We start from the raw sequence: 22,629 nt of genomic DNA on the forward strand, positions 1-22,629 counted from the left end.
CCTTCCCATAACAGAATTAGGGATCACCAAATGAAATTAGGAGGCAACAGGTTTAAAACCAAAGGAAGTTCTTTTGAAAACACACAGTCAACTCCAGAGGATGCTGTGAAGGCAAAGACCACAAGATCATTCAAAAAAAGAAAAAAAAAAAAAAAAAAAAAAAAAAAAAAGGGAACTAGGTAAGTTCATGGAGGATAGGTCCATCAATGGCAATTAGCCAGGATGGGCAAGATTGGTATCCCTACCCTTGGTTTGCCAGAAACCACAAATAGGTAAGAGGATGGATCACTTGATGATTGCCTGGTCTGGCTCCAGCTACTTGTCACTCAGAAGACAGAATACAGGGCTGGGGGGACCTTTGGTCTGAGCTAGGATGGCCACTCTTATGATTACAGAATTTGATCTTATCATTGCTTTATCACTGGACATGAATCTACACTATTCATTGATACGTGACAATAGCAGACTATGAAATTTGCTTCTTCAGTTGGTAAAATTAAACCGTTTCCTCCAAACAAAAATACAAATGCTGAAACATGAATGTGGACTTCTACAAAACATATTCAACTAGTAATAGAAAGGGTCCTGTTCTGTAAGTAACAAATTTTAGCATGATTGTGCCACATTAAAATCAATAGGAGAACTGTTGATCAAAGGTTTAAAGATGTAAAACAAAATAATCTAATCAATGCAGAAATTAAAAGCTTGCTTCCTTAAGATTTTAAAAATGACAAGCTTCTTATGGTCTCTTGCCTTCAGGCTTTGATGAGCAAATGGTTTGAGTCACTTTTTTATTACTATATTCAAGTTATAAGGAAAATGTTAATTTCAGGTTTCTATTTATGGTCAATTATTGGATTACTTTAGTATTAACATTTGGGTACTGATAATCAAGAGGAACAGATTTCAGTGTCTTGTAAGGAGAGTCAAAGATATTCCTTCATCTGTTGGAGAGCACCAATGACAGATTGCTTAGCATAAACACAGACAAAATTCTAAAATACATACAGAGTAGGTAAGTGGAAGGGGACAGTGAAGAGGAAAAGGTTGACAACTGATAGGTTACATTTATATTCCTGGATGGGTCTTCCCCCTTTCCCTCCCCACTTTAAGGGGTTTCACTTGCAACAAAGAGGCTGCCCAATGCTAGTCAAGAGTCTGTCATCTTTACTGCAAGTGGGGAGGGAAAGGCTTTTCTCTAGAAAGTCCATTATAGCCTCACTGGACTAGATAGTGAAACTCTGAATGCTGGGAAGGATTAAAAAGGGACATTAGGTTTATAACATGGTAAAACAGAAATCAACACAAACAAAAACAAAAAAGACCATTAATTTGACTAATCATTCACTGATTGAGAGAAGACAACCCAATCATTTTTATATGCCTCTGAAAGAACTATACACAAGTGGAGCTCACGTCCAGATGTCTAGACATCTTCCAGAAACAAACACCCTAAAATTCCTTTCTCCTTTACTTGCTTTTTTCCCTTTAAAATGAATCCACAACAGCTGTAGATTAGAATTTATATGCTTTCAGGTATTTTAAAACAGGCTTAGGAGAGCACAGATGCAATCTGTAAGAAGTAGGGGGTTTGGATGAAAAAAAGAGAGAGTGTCCTTAGCAGAACAATATGTTCTTGAAATCTACATGTAGCTGAATGCACTTCTTTACAAGGTCAGTTTTGCATAAAGGCCATATGTTGCTGTTACATCTGGTGAGTTACCTGCTATTTAAAGATGAAGTCTGGCTTATTGGAAGCCTCAGGAGGTAGAGGGTATAATATCTGGATTTCAGGGGCATCTTAATAGCAGATTATAGGGCATTATGTAAGGTTTAACAAAAAAGTAAACAAACGAAAATAAGCTTAGTAGTCCAACATTCATCCAGATAGAAAATTTCATTTTTATTGGAACATTTAATATAAGGATTTCTTCAAGAGAAATTAAAGAAAAGGCTCTATTAAACCGCAGTTTCTACATTTCATTGTCCTAGGTTAGTCTGGATAACAAGGTCTTAAAAGTTATGTAAACTGCCTCCCACCTCAAACAAAGGGTTTTGAGCACACTGGAGCCATGAAAAGAGGGAGATATGTAAACAAGTGATAGGGTCATCATACCTTAGGGAGTTTGACCAAATTTTTCTGCTTGCTATCATAAACTAAATAAGAATTTTGTTAAAACCATAGACAAAACAGGCCCCCTAAAGTTAAACAAAAATTAATTTGAATGTGCTTTTATAAAAAGGAAAAACTGGTAATTGGTAGACTTGAGTACTACAGTGTCACATGTTCCTTAATGTACTTTATTTAATGTGAGCTTCCATAACTTTAAAAAAAAATTGTTGCATTTTCTGTATATTGCCCAGATATAAAGTTTGATTGTTCAAACTGAGTGAATTCCATAAAGAGCAAGCAATTGCTAGTTAAACAAGGTAAGTGATTGAATAATTTTTGTTGGACCAACTCTGTTGAACAGAGACAAAAGCTTTTAAGCTTACACTGAACTTTTCTTCAAGTCCAGGAATCCCTCACTCATAGTAACAGAGAAGCAACCCTGCTAAACAGAAGGCTTGAACTGATTGTTTAGCGTAAGCAGTTAACAGACTTAATTGAATCATTCAAGGTTATGACATATTAAACACTCCTCCAGAGGAAAATGTGTTAGAGGGTCATTATGGATTAAAGATTGTTGTAATAACCCCTAAACACAGTGTCTGTGTTCAGTCCATGATTTTTTAGTGCCTAGCCCAGTTATGAATTTAAAATTCCAGGTTTGTCTTTTAGAAGTGTTGTGGTTTCTTTTGAGAACAGGTTAGATAGAGAGAGAGACCAGTTTCTGAGAAATGTTTCATCCAAGGGTGTTGGGATTTTTTGTCTTAAAATTTTACAATGCGAGTTCATTTGAGAGTATAGTGGTTGTCTGGCTTCAGCCACATAGATGTATTGGGGCATTTAGTGCTCTGAATGAGGTACATCACATGTTGTGATAAGAAGGTGTAAGACCTATGGATTGTGAAAGGTGTATTGGGAGGGTTGATCATTTTAGCAGTAGAAGAGCGTCTATAGGTTTTGCATCTGCACAAAGCAATTGCTATCACAACCCAATACTTAATATTTTTAATAGATCATTGGTCACAGATCAATTGGCCAAGTTCTGGTATTCTCTGATGTTGTTCATTGCTCTATAGCATATCCACTAAGAATCTCAATAAAACTTCAAAACCCCAAAAAGAAAACTCATTGGTCTCCCACCGGTGGAGCCTATATAGCCAAGTGTTTAATAGCATATGTTCATCATTGCAATATAAAATTGCAAGATCATAACATTCAACAGGACCATTAGCCATTATTATACAGTCACCAAGCACACCACGTTATTTAAGCAACTTGGGCCTTGTTTCCAGTGGACTCTTCAAATAAACAGTAAATGAAAACCACTTCCAAACACTTGTGTACATAACTCAAAAATTACACAGCTTACCTGTCAGAATTGACTGGTCCACTCTTAGAGTTGTTGATTTGATAGAAGTAATTCTTATATCAGCAGGAACTTTGTCACCAACTGTGGATTCAAAAACAAAAAAGTTAGAGAATTAAGTTATTCAGTATTGATTTACAAGTCTTCATGCTATATCATTGACTTTTTGGGTATTTACTGAGTAACTTCCACGTAAGTGTTCAGGAAACGTTAGTAGTAAGTTACAATATTCTTTACAAACATGTTATAAAATTCACTTTGAGCTGCTAAAATAATTCAGGACCTGTATAAGCACTAATAAAGAAGTCTGATACAAGTTTCTGAGGAAAAAAAAAAGGAAAAGAAATTTATGTTTCCATTAAGTTACTTCTCAGATCACCTGGAGATAGCTTAGACTGAACATGGTCTACTAGAAGCTGAATGAATTCTAAAAGCAATTGGAGAATACACATTTCAAAGCTTTTCCTGGTAACAAAAAACTCCACAAACTACTGTGGTTTCCAGGCACCAATATTGGTTTCTGGCTGACCTTCCCCTCTTTAGAAATCCTATGCTTATGCAATATATTTTGCACAAATGAAATAGCTAAACTTAGTCTTCAACTATGGGAAAATATACAGAGAATTTTCAAAAAGTTATCAAAAAATTTTTTTAACTACAAAAAGACTATAGTACCCCCTTGTTATGGGCCAATTGTGAGCATTCTGCACTTTCAGGAAACATGCTAGCCACTGCAAGTTTAATGCTATATTTTAAAAGAGTTCCCATAAAGCTTCAACCTAGTTTTTTTGAAATCTGAATATAAAATTATTTAAATTTTCCCATACCCTCAAAACCAATAGGATCTGCTAACCAACAAGATACCAAGTTCTGAACCCCCATTTGTGAATTATGATGACATTCACATGAGGTATTTTCTGTCCTCGGACTGACGCATGTTCTACCTACTAGATATTAAGGAAGACATTTGAAAAAGCCCTTTCCATTCAATGCTAGGAACAGTTTTCTAAAAATGTAGCTGAAGAGAACAATCAGTAGAAAAGATGCCAGACAGTAGTAAGCATGTGCCCAACCAGAACTATGTAGCTGGCTATTTTCCTGCATCTTAATCAGGTTTTCCCCTCTGACCCCCCCAGTATGTTCACTGGATTTCTAAATCCCAAATGCAGGATAAGAGGGAACTCAAGGGGAATATTAGTCCTCGTTTTTGAGACAAAGAAAAAATGAACTGCTGCTGTCATCACCACCACTGTGAGACTTAGCCCAAGAAACTGGTTTGTGGAGACAAACCTGCTGAAACTCGTTATTCTAATTCACATTTCTGTACCTCTCTTTATATACTGCAGTTAAAAATTTCTAAATGGACAAGTATAACTTCTGTACAAAGGTCCATTGCTATTCTTAATGCGGAAAGTCTCCAGTGTCAATTATTATGAAATAAAGCATACATGTTCTGAAAGAAACAAAGAATCTGAATGTTTTGCTTACTAACTTGTAAGAACTGATCTTGCCAGTGAATGTATTACAACATTCCCTCTCCAATATATCCCTGCAGTAAAAAGCAAGCTGCAATTCCTACAGGAACTGCTTATGCAACTAGCAGCAATAGTGCACATAAGAGTAACAGTGTAAGCAAGCCAGTATGAGTGTTAAAATCTTCATGTACTCCAGTTAATAAGCAGAAATGCCATGGAGGAGAGAGATGGGATCTGAGAATTAAATACACACTATTTTTAACTGTAAAAAGCCAATTAAAAATGAATTTTGGGCCCTATTCATGAAGGCTCACAAAGATAAAAATAGTGCTAGTTAGCAAATTCTTCTTTCAGGTGACAAACATAAAAGACTGCCATTAATTTGCAAAAGGCCCATCACATCTGTGTATATGAAAAAAGCCAATAAACAGCTAAGTTCATGTTCCATTTCGTACCATTACTGAATGTGAAAACTAATCTAAGCTACAGTGCCCTTGAGCAGTGAGAGAAAATAGCACTAGACAAACAATAACTGAGGCCAAAAATGGGAAAGCTATTTGAATATGTTCTCTGGATGTCGTGAGGAGGTTTATATGTAGACATATGATAGCAGCTGGTTTTCAGCTATCACAATTTCACAAGAGAAGGCTAATACCTCAGTACAATGTGGTACAGGTCTTGTCAATCTGTGTGTGTACACTGTTGCTGTACTTTCAACAGCTGAGCATCTACTAGTATCTAAAACATAGCAACACATTTAACAAAGCTATACAGGTTCTGCCTCCCTTAACTGGAATTCTCTTATCTGGCAACATTCTTCATCTGGCAACCCACGGGCCCAGCAGCCTGCACCTGCTGTCAGATGCTGGCCCATGCTCCCCGCTGCCTGTGGGTCCCAGAAGTCTGTGCCTGATGTCAGCTGCTGGGGTGTAGGGAGACATACGAGGGCATGGGGGAGATGTGGGAAGCTGGGGTTAGTGGCTGTGAACAGCTGCAGGCTTCCGGGATCTGTGGGTGGTAGGGAGCCATGGTGAACAGTGGCCAAGACCCAGCTGCCAGGACCTGCGGTCAGTAAAGAACCAGCTGGAGCGGGGGTCTGAGGGAAGGTGACTTCCCGTGGTTTGGAAAATTCTCTCATCTGGCTTGGGCCAGGTCCCCAATGTGCTAGATAAGAAAGCTTCAACCTGTATTAGAAGAAACTGCTTTACCAGGAACTTTACAATGACTTTGTGTACATGCACCTACCTAAAGCAGCACTTAAATAACCAGCACATTTAGGGAAGTATACTCAAGGAAGTGTCTTCATTTACTACTTCTGAAATTCTAGAAAGTGTTCAGCAAAAGTCACAGAAAACAAAGTTGATGAAATTTCAACTTCAAGTTAGAGCTTTGATCTGCTAGATTAAACGATACCCAGTGACTGCCAGTCCATGAAATAAATATTTACTTCTAGTCACCAACAATTGTTTTAGGCAAAAGGTACTGTGACCAAGTTAACATTTCATTGTTCTATAGTTTGCTAGAATGCTCAAACGAACAATTTAAGACAGACACCACGTACACAAATAGTGAGGTCGTACTAGTGCCACAATAGAGTACATAGATTTGACATTTCAGTAACCACTTAGATTCAGGAGCATTATGTTTCCTCCTGCATATTCGCAACCTAGTACTGTAAGTCTCTCTTTAGCGCACAAGCTTTTCTAGGTGGCTAACAACTAAGCTTTTAAAAATAAATAGAATTTACATCTGCAAAGAGCTATTGAAAATCCTGCACCACACATATTCACGTGGGATAGGGAAGCAAGTATTATTCCCATTTTACAGACAGGAAAATGGAGACAAAGAGACCTGCTGCAGGCCACGGCCCAGTAGTGGCAGAGTATGCATTAAAACTCAGTACTTCAATGCCTAATCCTGTGCCTTCTCCTCTTGTGAAACTGTGATAGCTGAAAACCACTTATGCTCCTCCAGGGACAGAGGTCTGGATTCAATGACCTCTTGAGGTCCCTTCCAGTTCTATGAGATATGTATATCATCTTCCCTCTATTCAAAACTATCAGCATGGCCTGTAACATGAAGGAGTTTCAGGTACAAGCAGAAGTAGTTTAAAATGCAACAAGATTTAAAACCAGTCACATTTGCAAATACAATTTACACAAAATTAATCTGATAGCAGCATCCAACAAGTTAAAGACTGCATTTCCCACTTACCCATTCACACTTTCAGCAAAGAAAAAAAAAAAAAAAATCAAGGTTTGCACACCAATCTGCACAAGGATACTAATGCAAAACCTTTTCATGATAACTGGGAAGGGTGCTTTCCAAACTGGGGTTTCCTTTCAAAGAAACCCCATCTACACAGCTAGTTTGCAATCTGAAACCACACTTTCGATGCTCCAGGTAGCTGGCATTGTGCAAACAAGGCACCGAATATTCGTATCAGTACCTCATTAGTATTTTTCAACCCATTTCATTTACATGCCCCTTCCAAAAGGGAGGGGCATGTGTAGACGTAGCCAATGCCTCAAAGTCATTAGTGGTTTTCTTCATCTATCTTATTCAAGATAGAAAAGAGTTTTAATATTAGATAGCTTCAAATCATCCACAGAAGCCATGAAAGTATTTCAGAAGGACGAAGATATATCAGTAGGCCACAAAGTAGGTCTGAAGCAAGCCAAACCCTAAACTACTTGGAACAAATTGTCTGCTACAAACTGCCACAAAGTGAGAGGACAAAAATGACTGGGCTTTGTATTTGAAAGAGCAATTCCACTACAGTTCCCCCAAAATCTAAAACTATTAATATTTTAACTTAATTATACTTCCCCAGGGTATAAGGGGTGGGGAAATCAGAATTACAATTTTGTGATTTTCAATTCCAAAAACAGATTGTAGGATTACAATACCTTCATCTCCAGAGGGCTGAAAAGCTACCTAGATAGTTCCGGACAATGCCATGATTTGTGCAATGCTTGGGCCAACTCTTGCTTTCCTGCCTCATACAAGCAGCCCCTCCAATTTAAATATGGGACTAATTCTGCAGTCTTTCACTCAAAAGATTTTATTCCTCTTTGTGCCACAAAAAATGGAATACTTTTCAGCAAAGTTTCAATATAAATCCTGATGTATAATAAAGAAATTAAATTTTAAAAATATATCATTAAACATAATAGCTGGCTTAAGTGCTGCTCTAAATTCATGTTTGTGTGTACGAAGAAGTTTATTTCGAACAGAAGTGGGCAGTTTAGGATATGCAGATTTAAATATGAAACTTTTGAGTCAAGTTTAATTCCTATTCCATTGATTCCATCAGATGTGTCAATCCTAGATCTTTAATCAGAAACTTGTTCTAACTATTAAGTACCTGAAATTACTATTTAACTTAAGGCAAGACTGTTTCCAATAATCTTCTCATAGTTTACTTCTTTCTAGAGCCATCTATTTCACTTTTGCTGTATTTTACTCTCAAGTTTAAAACTGGTTTTCAGCTTACCTATTTTGTTTTGCATCTCACCTTCATCTCTTCTTTTGTTTTGATGGTGCAGAGATTGATTAATTTGGGCCTAGTCCTGCAAACAGTTAAACGCCTCTAAATATTACCGTCAGTGGGACTATTCCCATGTTTCAAGTTATGCAAATGTTTGCAGGCTTGAGATCTGATTCTGAAGTCACAGAGAAGGGACTTTTTCTAGAAGGCAAAAGTTTTGGCATTCTATAAACAGTAACAACTATGATCAATTTTAATATCGAGGTACTTTTGATATAGGCCGCTATCCCATATTATATAAGTCAAAGGGGGACATCCCATCATTTTCAAGCAAGCCCATACTGGTTGAAGACCACAGCATTATTACATAGAAACATGCTCAAATCAGGTCCTCGGATTTTACCGCAATATGCCAACGAAGTTGTCCAGCCTTTCACCCCACAGATCTTTGGGTGTTGTTTAAAGACCAACTAAAAGATATATGCAACTAACAATATAAAGATGCCACAAATCAGCCATCTTAGAAAGTAAGTATCTCTCTAGACACAACAGCACACTCAGTTGCTACTTCCCTATCCACATCTCAAAATCTGTGGAACCACTCTGAGAAGCAAGGATTTGAGCTCCCACAAACATTCGTAATCAGCTTTTTTTTCAGTTAGTCAATGGACTGAAACCACAAATCAGACAACGGCTAGATCACCAACTATAAACAGCTGCAGGACACCATGATGGGGCTTCTGCTCCACAATGGACACAGAATGAAAAGAGCCCTAGGAAGATGCGCAGGAGTAGCCAACCACATACGGGCTTATAGGAGTAGCCAATCAAGGCTGGGGAAGGTCCATAATCAGAAAAACCGCAATACAGATTAGTGTGAGTGATTCACTGGAACTTGAAGGATGGTTCCCTTGCAGCAGGAGGGCAGCAAGCACCTTGGACAAAGCAGTGCTGCAGGCAGAGGAGACCCAAGGAATTAAAAGGCAGCACCTGCCAGACTGCAGGAATCTACAGGCTGAGTCCCCGAGACAAGGTCAAAGATGATGCTGGGTTGACTGGGAAGCGGCCCATGGAAATCTAAAGAGGAATAAGAGGAGATGCAGCACACTGTGGCCATCTACACAGTCCCTGGGCTGGGATTTGGAGTAGTAGGTGGACCTGGCTTATGCCACCCACACACCCCTAAACACTGAAAAAGTGGCCAGACTGAAAGACTGCGATATTGCCCCCAAGAATGGGGTGTAGGGGGCACCACAGAGTGTGGCATAGCCAGAGGGCTCTGTCATGAAGATGCAGTGCCCTGGGAGCAATGTGGGTCCCTGGAGCAGAAGTTATTAGGGCAACAGATCACTAGATGCAGGCACACTGGCATACAGAGCTAAACCCCAGGACAGCCAGCAAGAGGTGCCAAGTTGTGAATCAAACCCTGTCACACATTAGAGAATTTAAGCATGTGGTCACCTTGAGAGAAGGGGAATGAGTGAAGGATTCAATAGTTTGACTACTGCCCTGATACAAAGGGAATCTGAAAGATGGTTTGAGAGACAAAGTGTGGTAAGATAATGGAGCCACAATATGCAAAAGCATGTTTTGCTGAGGGTTTATATGCCCTTCTGGACCGGACTCCAAAGTCAGAGCCCAAGCAATACGGGGCCGAGAAGCAGCAAGGGCAGCTTCAGGTCCTGCTGCTGCAGGTACACGGGACCCAACAGAGACTGTGGAAGGCCCTGGAGAGCTTGCCGAATTACATGTCTCAGCAAATAGCAACACCTTTTTAGTAAGCAAATGTTACACCTGCAGATGACAGACGTTGGAAGGGAGAATGCACCTGTATGAGAATGGGGAACAAAAGCCTCACGTTAAAAATGGAAAGAGCCCAGAAGGAGGCATGGGGAAGACCTGCAGGATCTGTAGGAAACAGGAGCACTTGCAAAGGGAGGGCCCAAATCTCAGTTGCAAAGTCACAGCTAGCCCACTGGAAGAGGCTAAGCAAGAAAAGGACAATGGGAGCCCTTGTCTGAGTGGAAGCACAGGGCTTGCTTCTGAGGCCATATAAAAAGGCACTGTGTCCTTAAGAGAAGGAAGGATAGGAAAAGAGAAGTTACTCACCGTAGTAACGGTGGTTCTTCGAGATGTGTCCCCGTGGGTGCTCCACAATAGGTGACGGGCTTGCCCGGCGCCGCAGATCGGATCTTCCAAGCAGTTTCTGCCGGACCACGCATGCGCCGGCGCACGCCGCTCCCTTGCGCGCTCCTGGCCACGTGTGCGATCCGGTCCCCGCCAGTTCCTCGACCAACCGCCTCGGGTGCCCCTGCAAAACACTAACAGAGATCCGAAGCGGGGAGGATGGGCAGGTAGTGGAGCACCCACGGGGACACATCTCGAAGAACCACCGTTACTACGGTGAGTAACTTCTCTTTCTTCTTCGAGTGTCCCCGTGGGTGCTCCACAATAGGTGACTACCCAGCAGTAACCCAAGATAGGAGGTGGGTAATCGGATTATGTGCAGCTTGTCCCCGAGAGGACCGCTGCAGAGAGACGGGTATCCTCTTGGAATACCCTGTGAAGGGCGTAATGTTTGGCGAAGGTGTCGTAGGACGACCAGGTCGCCGCTCTGCAAATGTCTTTTAACGCAACGCCCTTGAAAAAGGCTGTTGATGCCGCCACCGCCCTGGTGGAATGAGCCCTGGGAGTGGCCGATAAAGGAGTCTTTCTGAGCTCGTAGCACATTTTTATGCAGGATACAATGTGCTTTGAGATTCTCTGCGAGGAGAGACCCTCTCCTTTCTATTTGGGAGCGAGGGAGACTAGGAGTCTATCCGTTTTCCGGAAGGACTTGGTCCTGTCTACGTAGAAGGCTAGCGCCCTCCTCACGTCCAGGAGGTGTAGGCGCGCCTCTTCGTTGGAGTTATGCGGTTTTGGATAAAACGAGGGTAGAACAATAGGTTTGTTTATGTGAAATTCGGAAGAAACTTTGGGGACAAAGGCTGGATGCAGCCGTATGGTTACCGCCTCCTTGGAAAAAACAGTGCAGGGTGGCGTTGCCATGACTGCCGCGAGCTCGCTCACCCTACGAGCTGACGTAATTGCGAGAAGAAAGGTCGTCTTAATTGTAAGGAGGCGGAGGGGAACCGTGGCCAAGGGCTCGAACGGTGGTCCCATCAGTGTGGTAAGCACTAGGTCCAAGTTCCACGAAGGTGGAATCGGTTTCCGAGGGGGGTAGAGGTTTATCAACCCTTTGAGCAACCTGGTAACCATAGGGTGGGCGAACACCGTGTGCCCTTCCTCCTCATGTCTGAACGCCGAGATGGCAGCAAGGTGGACCTTTAACGAGGATAGCGAGAGTCCTCCTCTCTTGAGGTCCAGTAAATACTCTAGAATTGTAGGTATAGGCACCGAAAGGGGGGCCAGCTATTTGGTAGAACACCAAGCCGTGAAGCGAGTCCATTTTTGTTTGTAGGTCTTCCTAGTGGAAGTCCTCCTGCTACTTTCTAGGACATGTTGTACTGCCACTGTGCATGTGCTCTCTAGGGAGCTGAGCCATGGATTAACCACGCTTGCAGTCGCAGGCTGTGGGGGTGCGGATGCACTACGGACCCCTGGGCTTGCGTGAGCAGATCCGGCGCCACCGGAAGAGGCATCGGTGGACGGTTCGACATGCGCAGGAGTAGGGGGAACCATTGTTGGCGATCCCACATTGGGACTATCAGGATCATCCGGGCCCTTTCCCTCCTGGCTTTTTGCAAAACTTTGTGGATCAGCACTGTGGGAGGAAACGCATAAAGCAGGGGGCCCCCCCACGGGATCGCGAACGCGTCCCCCAGGGACCCCCATCCCAGTCCTGCCCTGGAGCAGAATCGTGGGCACTGCTTGTTGTGCTGAGTGGCAAACAGATCTATTTGGGGAAAACCCCATGCGTGGAAAATCGACCGTAGCAGATCGGGACGGATCTGCCACTCGTGTGTGAGCGCAAAACGCCTGCTTAGCTGGTCTGCCTTCACGTTGTGCGCACCCGGTAAGTATGAGGCTTTCAAAATTATATCGTGGGCGATGCACCAGTTCCATAAGCGGATTGCTTCCGCGCATAAGGCACGGGATCGAGCTCCTCCTTGCCTGTTTATATAAAACATGGTGGAGGTATTGTCTGTACTGATCCCGACGACTTTGCCTTGTATGTGGTCTCGAAAGTGTTTGCAGGCGTTGAACACTGCTCTGAGCTCCAGTACGTTGATGTGTAGCGACTGTTCCGTGGGTGACCACAGTCCTTGAGTCACCTCTTCGCCCATGTGCGCTCCCCACCCTATGAGGGAGGCATCTGTAGTGAGAAAAACCGATATTTGCGGCTGGTGGAAGGGTACCCCTGTTAGCAAGTTCCTGAGGTTTACCCACCATTGCAGGGATTTGCGCACCCCGGCTGTGGGCGACACCACCTTGTGAACGGTGTGTACTGCCCGTTTGTATACACTCGCCAGCCAGTGCTGCATGCTGCGCATGTGTAACCTGGAGTTCTGCACTACAAACGTCGCCGCTGCCATGTGGCCCAGCAGCTGCAGGCACGTCAAGACCGGCACCGTAGGGCTGAAGGTGATGACTTGCACGAGGGAACCGATGGCTCGAAAGCGAGCCTCTGGTAGGTATACTCTCGCTGCAACCGAGTTTATGCGAGCCCCTATGAACTCTATGTCCTGTGTGGGGTCTATTTGTGATTTTGCCAGATTGATAACCAGGCCAAGTGAGGAGAACGTGTTTGCTGTGACGTGTATCATGCGCAGAACCTCTCCTTTCGAGGCCCCTTTGAGCAGGCAGTCGTCCAGATACGGGAAAATGAATACCCCCTGTCTGTGCAGGTAGGCTGACACCACTGCCAAGGTCTTGGTGAAGACTCTGGGGGCCGAGGAGAGGCCAAACGGTAGGACCTTGTATTGGAAGTGTTCGTTGCCCACCATGAACCGGAGGAATCACCGGTGAGCTGGATGGATGGTTATGTGGAAGTACGCGTCTTGTAAATCGAGGGCTGCGAACCAGTCTCCATCGTCCAGAGCTGTAAGGATGGAGGCGATCGTGGTCATCCGAAAACGTTGCTTGCGCAGGTACCTGTTGAGGCCGCGAAGGTCTAAGATGGGCCTCCAGCCTCCTGTCTTTTTCTCCGTGAGGAAATACCTGGAGTAGAACCCTTTCCCGTGCAGTTGCTCCGGCACTCTTTCCACCGCCCCTATGAGCATGAGATGGTCCACCTCCTGCCTGAGCCTCGCTACCTGGGAGGCCTCCTGGAGGTGGGGCTTGGGTGGAGGTCGTGACAGTGGGAGCGACTGGAAGGGGATGGCGTACCCCGTGGCTATGATCTCCAGCACCCATTTGTCTGTGGTGATCCTTTGCCACTGGTCGTAGAATGGTCGGAGGCGATGGTGAAATAGCTGCTTCGGATGACCGTGTGCGATGGTAGTGATGGCGCAGCCCTGGATCTGTATGTCAAACTTGTGGCCTTTGGCCCCGCCCCGAGGACGCCCGGCTCTGTTGTGAGCGTCGCCTGGGAGTTCTGTACTACTGGTGCTGTTGATGTCGCCCTTGCTCGTAACCCCTGTGATACTGGGGGCGCTGTTGCTGGTACTGGTACCGGTACCGCCTTTGCTGAGGGTAGTACCTTTTCTTTGTGTATGGGGGGGTGTAAATCCCCAGGGTCCTGAGTGTGGCTCTTGAATCTTTACTGGAATGAAGGACCGAGTCAGTTGATTCAGCAAACAGCTTCTGCGAGTCGAAGGGAAGGTCAACTATCTTCGCCTGCAGATCCCTCGGTATACCCGAGGTCTGGAGCCAGGACTCCCTTCGCATCACCACTGCGGTTGCTGTGGAACGTGCTGCCGTGTCCGCAACATCCAAAGCAATCTGAACTCCCATCCTCGCAGCCTTCTTGCACTATGGCCTTGAGGACCGGCTTTTTGTCCTCTGGAAGCGAGTCCATGAGGGAAGTTAACCTGGAATAGTTGTCAAAATTATGGTTCGCTAAGTGCGCTGCGTAATTTGCCATTCGCAACGTTAAAGTGGAGGAGGAGTAGACCTTTCTGCCGAACAGCTCTAGCTTCTTGGCATCTTTGTCCGTTCCCCCTGTTTTAAATTGAGATGTTTTTGATCTTTGTTGCGAGGACTCCACCACCAGGGAGTTTGGCTGTGGGTGGCTAAACAGGAACTCCATACCCTTCGCCGGCACGAAGTATTTCTTATCCGCTCTCTTTTGGACAGGCGGAATAGTTGCAGGGGTCCGCCATATCGTAGTGGTGGACTCTAAGATCGCTTCATCAAGCGGTATTGCTACTCTGGAAGAGGCCGGAGGTCTCAAATTTTTGAGGAGCTTATGGTGTTTCTCTTGCACCTCTGCTGTCTGGATGCCTTGCGTGAAGGCCACCCTCTTAAACAGCTCCTGAAACTGTTTGAGATCGTCCGTAGGATGGACGTCCCCCAGGGCCGTAGCCTCGTCCGGGGAAGAGAGTGAGGAACCGCTGGGGTACATCCCTCTGGACTCTTCCGGTTCCTGCTGGTGATGGTACACCCTCTCGCTAGAGGTTTGCGAGGGAAAGTCTCGGGGTTCCATGACCAGTCCCCCTTGAGATGCTTGAGTCTCTGTCCCCGGTCGCGATTGCCCTCGGGGGTACGAGATAGTTTGTGGGGATCTTTCCCTAGTAGATTGCCGATGGTGTGTATGCCCCGCGTGGTAGGGGCGACCATGGCAGTATAGGCACTGTTCTTGGGAGAGTGACCTAGACCACTCCCTTGGTGTGTACCCTCTGCGTCTGGGGGAGGGAGATCGTCGAGACACTGGAGAGAGCGACTTCGCATAATAGTCCAGTGGTTCAAACCCCAGGAAGGGTGAAGGTGGTGCCATCCAGGATGAGGCTGGTTGCAAAAAATGGAGAAGGGGGCTCCGGGTAGGCTAGGGGGGACCCCTGCCTTCTGGTTGGAGTCTGCAACGTAAGCGGAGGGCTGTGAGAAAGCAGCTCCACAGCCCTGTCCGGAGAGGGGCTGCAATGCCTCCTCTTATGTGCAGCCTTCCCCCTCCCTGGAGGAGGTGACTCCGCCCCCTGACGCACGGGGGATCCCGGCCCCGTGCTAGGCATGCTCGAAGGCGGCGCCGCACGTGCGGTGTCCTTCTGCGCCTGCAGGCTGTGCGCCTGCGCGCTCTGCACCACCGGTTCCGCCAGGGTCGGTGCCGCTGCCTGCGGTGCCGCCGGTACCGGCGCTTGTTTAGCCGCTGCCCTGCCTGCGGTGCGGGGCGGCTGGCTGATCATCGGAGGCCGAGCCGTTTGCACGTGGCTCTCCGTGCCGCCGCCGATCAGCTGTTGCTGCGGCTGGGGGCTGCGTGTTCCTCCCGTCCCGCTCACTGTTGCTGCCGGCAGGGATCAGGCTGGAGAGACTTTCCTCCGTTTCTGCGCTGATGGAGTGAGGGAGGCAGCTTTCCTTTTAAGGGCCCCGGAGGGTCCCTCCTGCTGCGGCCGCTCCGGCACGTCTGGCTGGAGGGCCTTATCAAGAAGCAGCATTTTAATGCACATCTCCCTGTCTCTCCGTGCTCTTGTCGTTAATTTTGCACAGAAGGCGCATTTTTGTGCCACATGGGACTCCCCCAGGCACCTTATGCATAGGCTGTGCCCATCGGACACTGGCATCGCCTCTCGGCAGGACTCACATTTTTTAAAGCCTGAAGAGGACATTGTTGGTGAGTCTTTGAGTTTTATTAAGTGGGTACTTAGCACCTTCTTTGTGCTGTTTTCCCCCGTCCGATGGCCTGCCTCAGCAGGAGGGCTGATGGCCGTAGCTCCTGGCCTCCGGCACTTGTTACTGGGACTGGACTGAAGCTGTCCCGCTCGTAGTTTGTTTGTTGTGGTTTGTTTGGTTTTTTTTTTTTTTTTTGCAAAATAACAACAACCGGCTAACTCATAGTAGCCTAAGTATCTGAAAAAACTTTGAAAGAAAAACAGATAAAGCCGTTGAATACGCTATTTGGCCTTAGCCTAGTCGGATTCCGTCTGCAGCCGACGGCGGTTAAGAGGAACTGGCGGGGACCGGATCGCGCACATGGCCAGGAGCGCGCAAGGGAGCGGCGCGCGCCGGCGCATGCGCGGTCCGGCAGAAACTGCTTGGAAGATCTGATCTGCGGCGCCAGGCAAGCCCGTCACCTATTGTGGAGCACCCACGGGGACACTCAAAGAAGTGATGCTTGAGAGCTGGGCTGGGTAGGAGACTGTCCAGAGCTATGGGGTAGTGAGGACTGGGGGCCTGGCAAGGAGCCCTTTCCTATACCCAGCAGGGGGTGTTTGAGAGATGGTAGATAAAATTGAGTAGGACAGAGGACCTGCAGAACCACAGGGAACCCACACCCTGGAAGAGAGAAGCAGATTATTCCTCTCACTAGAGAATGTGAGGCAGCAGACAGGGACATCTTATAGGCCGAGCTGCAGGGGAGGTTGAGAAGGCAGAAACACCCTTTCCTCCACCCAGAAGGATGCTGGTCTTAAAGGGGAAGGTGTGTTGGGGCACCTGCCCCACACTGGGCTCTCAGGGTTTGCAGACCTAGGGAGACTGTACAGAAAACAGAAAAATCATAGAAGGGCTCATGGAGCAGTCAGTCAACCAAGGCCACATAGGCCTATATAGGAAGAGCTGTAGTACAGAATACCTGGACTCATTCCCTTGGAGTTCAAGGGAGAGCTGGGCAAGCACCCTGAACAGAGCAGTGCCACAGACAGAGACCCAGGGAGCTAAAGGTAGCTCCCATTGGGATGCATGCAAGCTAAAGCTCTGAAGCCAGGACAAAAAGGGTGGTAAGGCTGCAGGGAAGCAGCCCAGGGAGATCTATAGAGGAGTCAGAGGGGACATAGCAAGAGGCTGCCATCTATAGGGTTCTCAGGCTCAGACCCAGTATAGTGCATAGGCCCAATATACTTGTGACAAAATGGGAATTGTGGAGATTTTATTCCCCTTATATTGCATGTTTTCTACCTGTCCTGTAGTAAATGCCTGGTGTATGCCTCAGTTTCTCTAGGCACTGCATCAATACCTAGTTGGTGGAGTTGGAAGTGTGATAGTTTCTATACATACACAACTACCATGCCTTCATAACCTGAGCCTGGGGGCAGGGGAAGGAGGAACGCAGCCGTCTAAACCTTTTTCCCTCAGAAGCAGGGAAAAGCCATTTTGAATTTGAACCAGGCAGGGAGTAGGCAGTTTTGGCTGGCTAGGAAAGCAAAGGTGAGGGCCAGGCCCTGACCTCCCTCTCCCCCAATTGTCAGAGGGGTAGCAGTGTTAGTTTGTATCCGCAAAAATGAGAAGTCCTGTGGCACCTTATAGGCTAAACAGATTTTTTGAAGCATAAAGCTTTCGTGGGCAAAGACGCACATTGTTCTCTCTCTCCTAAGATGGACTGTACTATCTGCAGCTCGTTTCTGTACTGACTAGCCTGTTCTATGCTGTATTTCTGTCAACTAATAAACTTTATGGTCTCCTTAGTGGCTAAAAATTCTCATCTAGATGTGAATGGAGATGCAGGACTCAGTAACCCCGTCACTCTAACACCTCTCCATGCATTTCACCACTGTGAAAGTGGCTGGATTGAGGGACTGCAATACTGGCATCATGGAGTATCTGTGTCATGAAGAAGATGCAGTGGTCCTCACAATGATGTGGATCCCTGAAGCAGAAGTAATGACAAATCATCATCAGAAGAGGGCATACTGGCTTATAGCCCTAATCCCCAGGATAGTCAGTAGGAGGTGCTGCAACAATGAGCCAACTTCTGACAGTCACTATGCATTTGGATATCAGGAAAACCAACACTGAAGGCTATATATCCCATAATCAGTCAAGGGTTTCCACTACCACCACACTTTCAGGTACTACTCAGAAAAATGTTTTTCATTAATGAAACACTAAACCTCCCAGTTCCTGTCTATTCAAAAGCAGCAACTAATACTAGTATTCTAGGCTAGAATAGCACTTAAACCACATATTTAACAGTCTGAATGGGTTTAAAAATAGGTTGGGTAAGTATTCCAAGTTCAATAACAGATAGGGCCTAAAAACTTAACTCCAATACCATTTGAACTGTAGTTTCTGGTTACGGTAAATTGTTAACTGAGGTTACCAAACCTACATTGCTTTTTTTGTGGTGCACACAGAGTTAGGCTGACTCAAGCTAATCTCCCAAATTCTACATATATAAAAACATTCTAATTTTACTGTTGCTTAACAATGAAAAAGGATTAGATTTTCAAAACACTTTAAGAAAAGCCATTTCAACCTTCAACATAACAGTCCCCCAAGAGCACAGTTTTGCTTTTTTGTATTTAGGACACTCTTCAAACAGATTAGTAGACTTTAAGATACACAGTCCATGCTGTTAGTGTGTTCAGTTACCCAGATGCATCTAATTCCTGAATCAAAAGCTTGCCAAAAGGGAGTCAAGGACTGCACGCCTTCGCACTTCAAAAAACAAAAGCCCCACAAATCCTCGAAGTTGAATGGACAGCTAGTCCGAGTACACTGAAAAAATAGAATTCTAAATCCCTGAAGCTGCAGAAATATTGATTTAATTCTAGAAAGAATCTTATTTATAATGCTGAGTGTAAACTGTTTAGTAATTTCTGTCTCAGCAGATACACTCAAACACACCAAGTATTGGCATAAATATTTTTTTATTTATATTTAGTGTTATCAATTCTAGACTTAAATTATTTCTTACCAGTTGCTTAGTTAAGTATCCATGGTATAAATTTTAAAAAGTTCTTCCCTGTTAAGAGATTCTCAGAGAAAGTTATAGGATATGTGTGGGAATATTTAAGCTTTTAGAAGTATAAAAGAAAATATATCATTGTGGTCTATTGCATAAAAAACAGTTCTATGCCTATACACTACAGCAAACAGCCATAGTTTCGCATGTTTTCGTATTCTGGCTGTCTGAAGTATTTCCTATATACAGAATGGCGAATGCTGTTAGAACTGCAGAAATTGTCAAAACACAAGAACGAACAATGTTTGCCCACTCCTATACAAACATTTAGAAAAGACAGAACTTGAATACAAAGATATGATTTTTTTTTAAAAAGGAAAGAGAAAAAAAGGCAGGGAGGAGGAGAAGAGCAGTATCTGACATTCTTCAAGGTAAATGTCCCTGTGGGTGCTCTGCTGTAGGTATCAGTGAGCCTCTGCACTGTTGATCAGAGGTTTTTAGAGCATTGTTCTCACCGGCCACACAAGTGCACTGCATGGCTGGTATATCTTCCGTGCCCTGACAGCTCCCCCCCGCCTCCCGCACCTCCTTCTCTACAAGGGAGACTACACCAGAAAGTTCTGAAGTTGAATGGAGGAGGGCAGGTAGTATAGCACCCAGAGGGAAACTCATCGCCAAAAAACAGTAACCTCTTCTTTGAGGGAGGTCTCTGTAGATGTGCCACTATAGGGGACTGTAGAATTACCTATTAAGGACGGGGCGGGGGGAGAGACTTAGGATCTAATAAAAAAAGCAAAATCGACAGGACAGCTTTAGCCTTGCTAGTGTCTACGAGCAGGCTTCAAATGTGTACATAGTGTTTCATGAAAGCACATTCAGAGGCTCATGTGGTCTGCATAGGTCTGTAATTGGAACTTCCTGTAAAAAATGCTACAGGTGTGGATGCAGCGCTCAGAGTGTGCTCTAACATGAGCGCTCCTCCCTCTGTTATACTGATAGCATAACCAGATGCAGTCAGATATCTAGTGTGAAAGCCTATGGGAAGGAAGAGCTTTGCCCTTATGATCTGCTATTGATATGAAGAGTCCAGGAAAAGCTCTAAAAGGTTTAGCCCTGTGGAGGTAAGAGACACTAGTATGTGGTTTTGGAAAGAAGGTCAGAAGCTGGATGGTTTTGTTACTGTGGAAGGAGAAGTAAGTTTTTGGTATATATTTAAAAAAAAATGTAGTGTATGGTGGCTCTGCCATGAGTGCTGTGATTTTTCCCCAATCTGGTGATCATCATACCTGTTCAACTTCTCTAATCTGGAACTCTTTCATCCAGCAACATCCATAATCTGCCGTGATTTTAGACAGACAGACAACCACTTACCATGGATACGGCCAAGTTCCCCGTGGTCCCATAAGGTTTGTTTTCAGCCACCAGTCCTGGCTCTGCATTCTGTGCTGGTATTTACCTGTAACTTCCGCTAAATTTCCCTTAAAAACCCACTAAGCAATGAAAGTGTTGGTAATGTGCTAGACAATAATGACGTCCCGTAGTCCAGCGAATTCTCTCGTCCAGCACTGGTCATGTCCTGAGGGTGCCAAATGAGAGAGGTTCAGCCTGTAGCTACTAAAAACACGGTTTCCACTGATAGATGCAACAGAGAACAGGTTGCAAATTGGTCCAAATGGTTGGCAAATCAGTGAACTGAGGAAAACATAGAAGTCCCAGCAGTCACAAGGTGGTTTAATAGCTGGCTAGAAGACTTAGAGTCCCCTTAAGAATCTTTGTGACTGGATGAGTGAATATAGCAGCGCCATTTATTTTCAGGCGGAATGTTGCAATAGCTGTGAGATATACCTTTACGCTGCTATGAGAGGGACTGGAGTGCTTAATATGTAAAACAGTAATAAAAAGGGATGCTGAGGCTGGTGGGATGTCCCTGTTGGAAAAGATTCTCACATTTGTGCTCCATTTCTGTTTAAGTGTTGTGAGCGGTCTGGGCACTGCTATGTAATAACTGCACAAGTCCTGAACATTCTACTTTCTGAGCAGAGACCCATTGTGGTACCAGGCTTTGAGATGTAGCATGCGAAGATCAGGATGTTGTGCCTGGATGGAAAAGTTATTGATGGAATGGCAAACATCTTCATGAGAAAGGGGTACAATGATTGTCTGGTCCATGAGGAGACTGTGAGTAAGACTATAGCTCTGTCCTTCAGTTTTTTTGCACTACTTTGTTGAGGAGGGGTATTTGTGGGAAAGCATGTGATACCGCAATCCCTTTCAATCAGCAGTGCTCCTCCCAGAAAGCGTTTACTTATGCCCAGACTTGTGCTCCAGACCAGGGATCTGTTGCTCTAAGTGGCATAAATAATCGATCTTGGGGTGACTACATCTGATGTATTAGGCTGATAATGTTATCACCCATTCCTACTTCCTGAAATGAGAGCTGATGAATGTGTCCACAGAGGCACTGAGAACCGTGGGAAGGTGAAAGACATGTATTCTTGTTTTGTGTTGGACACCCCAGTTCCAGAGTTTCATGGATTCTGTATAGAGTGCATGGGATCAAGCTTCCCCATGTCAGTTTATGTTAAAAACAAGCAGACTACATTGTCACAATGGACTCTGACATATTGAAAGGGAGAAACCAGCTGCAGGTATAATCAAACTGCTTGGAGCTTGAGTTGAGGGTTTTGGTTTGTTTTTTTTTCAAATGTAGGAACCTATCAGAGGTGGACCACAGGCCCCAAGTGGTTTGGTTCCCAAGGTGTATTCCTTAACTTGTACGGGGGGAGTCTATGGTAATGGTCACCATGGGCTCTTGTGTGAATTGAGTCCTGAGCAGAGACTGTGAGAGTGTCCACCCTGCAAGCAAATGTTTGACTGGAGCAGGAAGAGAAAAGAGTTGGGCAAGAGGGTGTATGTTAGGTATATGAGCCATACTCGCTCTTCCCTGGAACCAATGCAAAAAGAGGTATGCATTTTGCATGGCTACATTGCACACATGGCCACCTGCAAGTAGTTAGAGAGCCAGTTATCTACCGTAACCTACGGGCTGCTCTTTAGCTTGCATAGTAATGCTTCTATGCTATTGGATCTGTTGTGTGGAAGAGAAGAGGTTGCAGTTGTTGTGCTGAGCTCCTATAAACTATATCTTTTGGGTGGGAGTGAGAGTGTTGGTTCTGTTTTGTTTATTGATAGAGGGATTGGAAACAGCAGACAGTGGTAAGCGCCTACCATTTGGGCCCTGAACAGAATATGCTTTCAGGAGGCAATCATCCAGGTAATGATGATGCTCTTCCTTCTGAGGTGTGCAGTTAGTACCACCAGAATTTTGGAATAGACTGGAGAGGCCAAAGGGTAAAATTTGGTACTGGTAACAATTCTGACTTAGGTCAAACATCTGTGGAAACGAGTCAAAAGTAGAGGGATGTCTCCAGCACTGGAATCATGGGCTGTGAAGGTCACCATCTAACACATCTG

General features: G+C 45.0%; 1 protein-coding gene across 2 annotated transcripts in view; it reads right to left on the minus strand.

Annotated features, from left to right (window-relative positions):
• ATP2A2 (ATPase sarcoplasmic/endoplasmic reticulum Ca2+ transporting 2) overlaps positions 1-22,629 on the minus strand; it is a 96,924-nt gene that overhangs the window by 36,667 nt on the left and 37,628 nt on the right. For both annotated transcript variants that reach the window (XM_075012701.1, XM_075012700.1), the window contains exon 6: positions 3,480-3,560. In XM_075012701.1, the coding sequence (XP_074868802.1) occupies positions 3,480-3,560 (81 nt within the window). The remainder of the gene's footprint in view (positions 1-3,479; positions 3,561-22,629) is intronic.

The sequence above is a fragment of the Carettochelys insculpta genome, chromosome 18 (assembly GCF_033958435.1).
Source record: "Carettochelys insculpta isolate YL-2023 chromosome 18, ASM3395843v1, whole genome shotgun sequence".
In the NCBI taxonomy this organism is placed as follows: Eukaryota; Metazoa; Chordata; order Testudines; family Carettochelyidae; genus Carettochelys; species Carettochelys insculpta.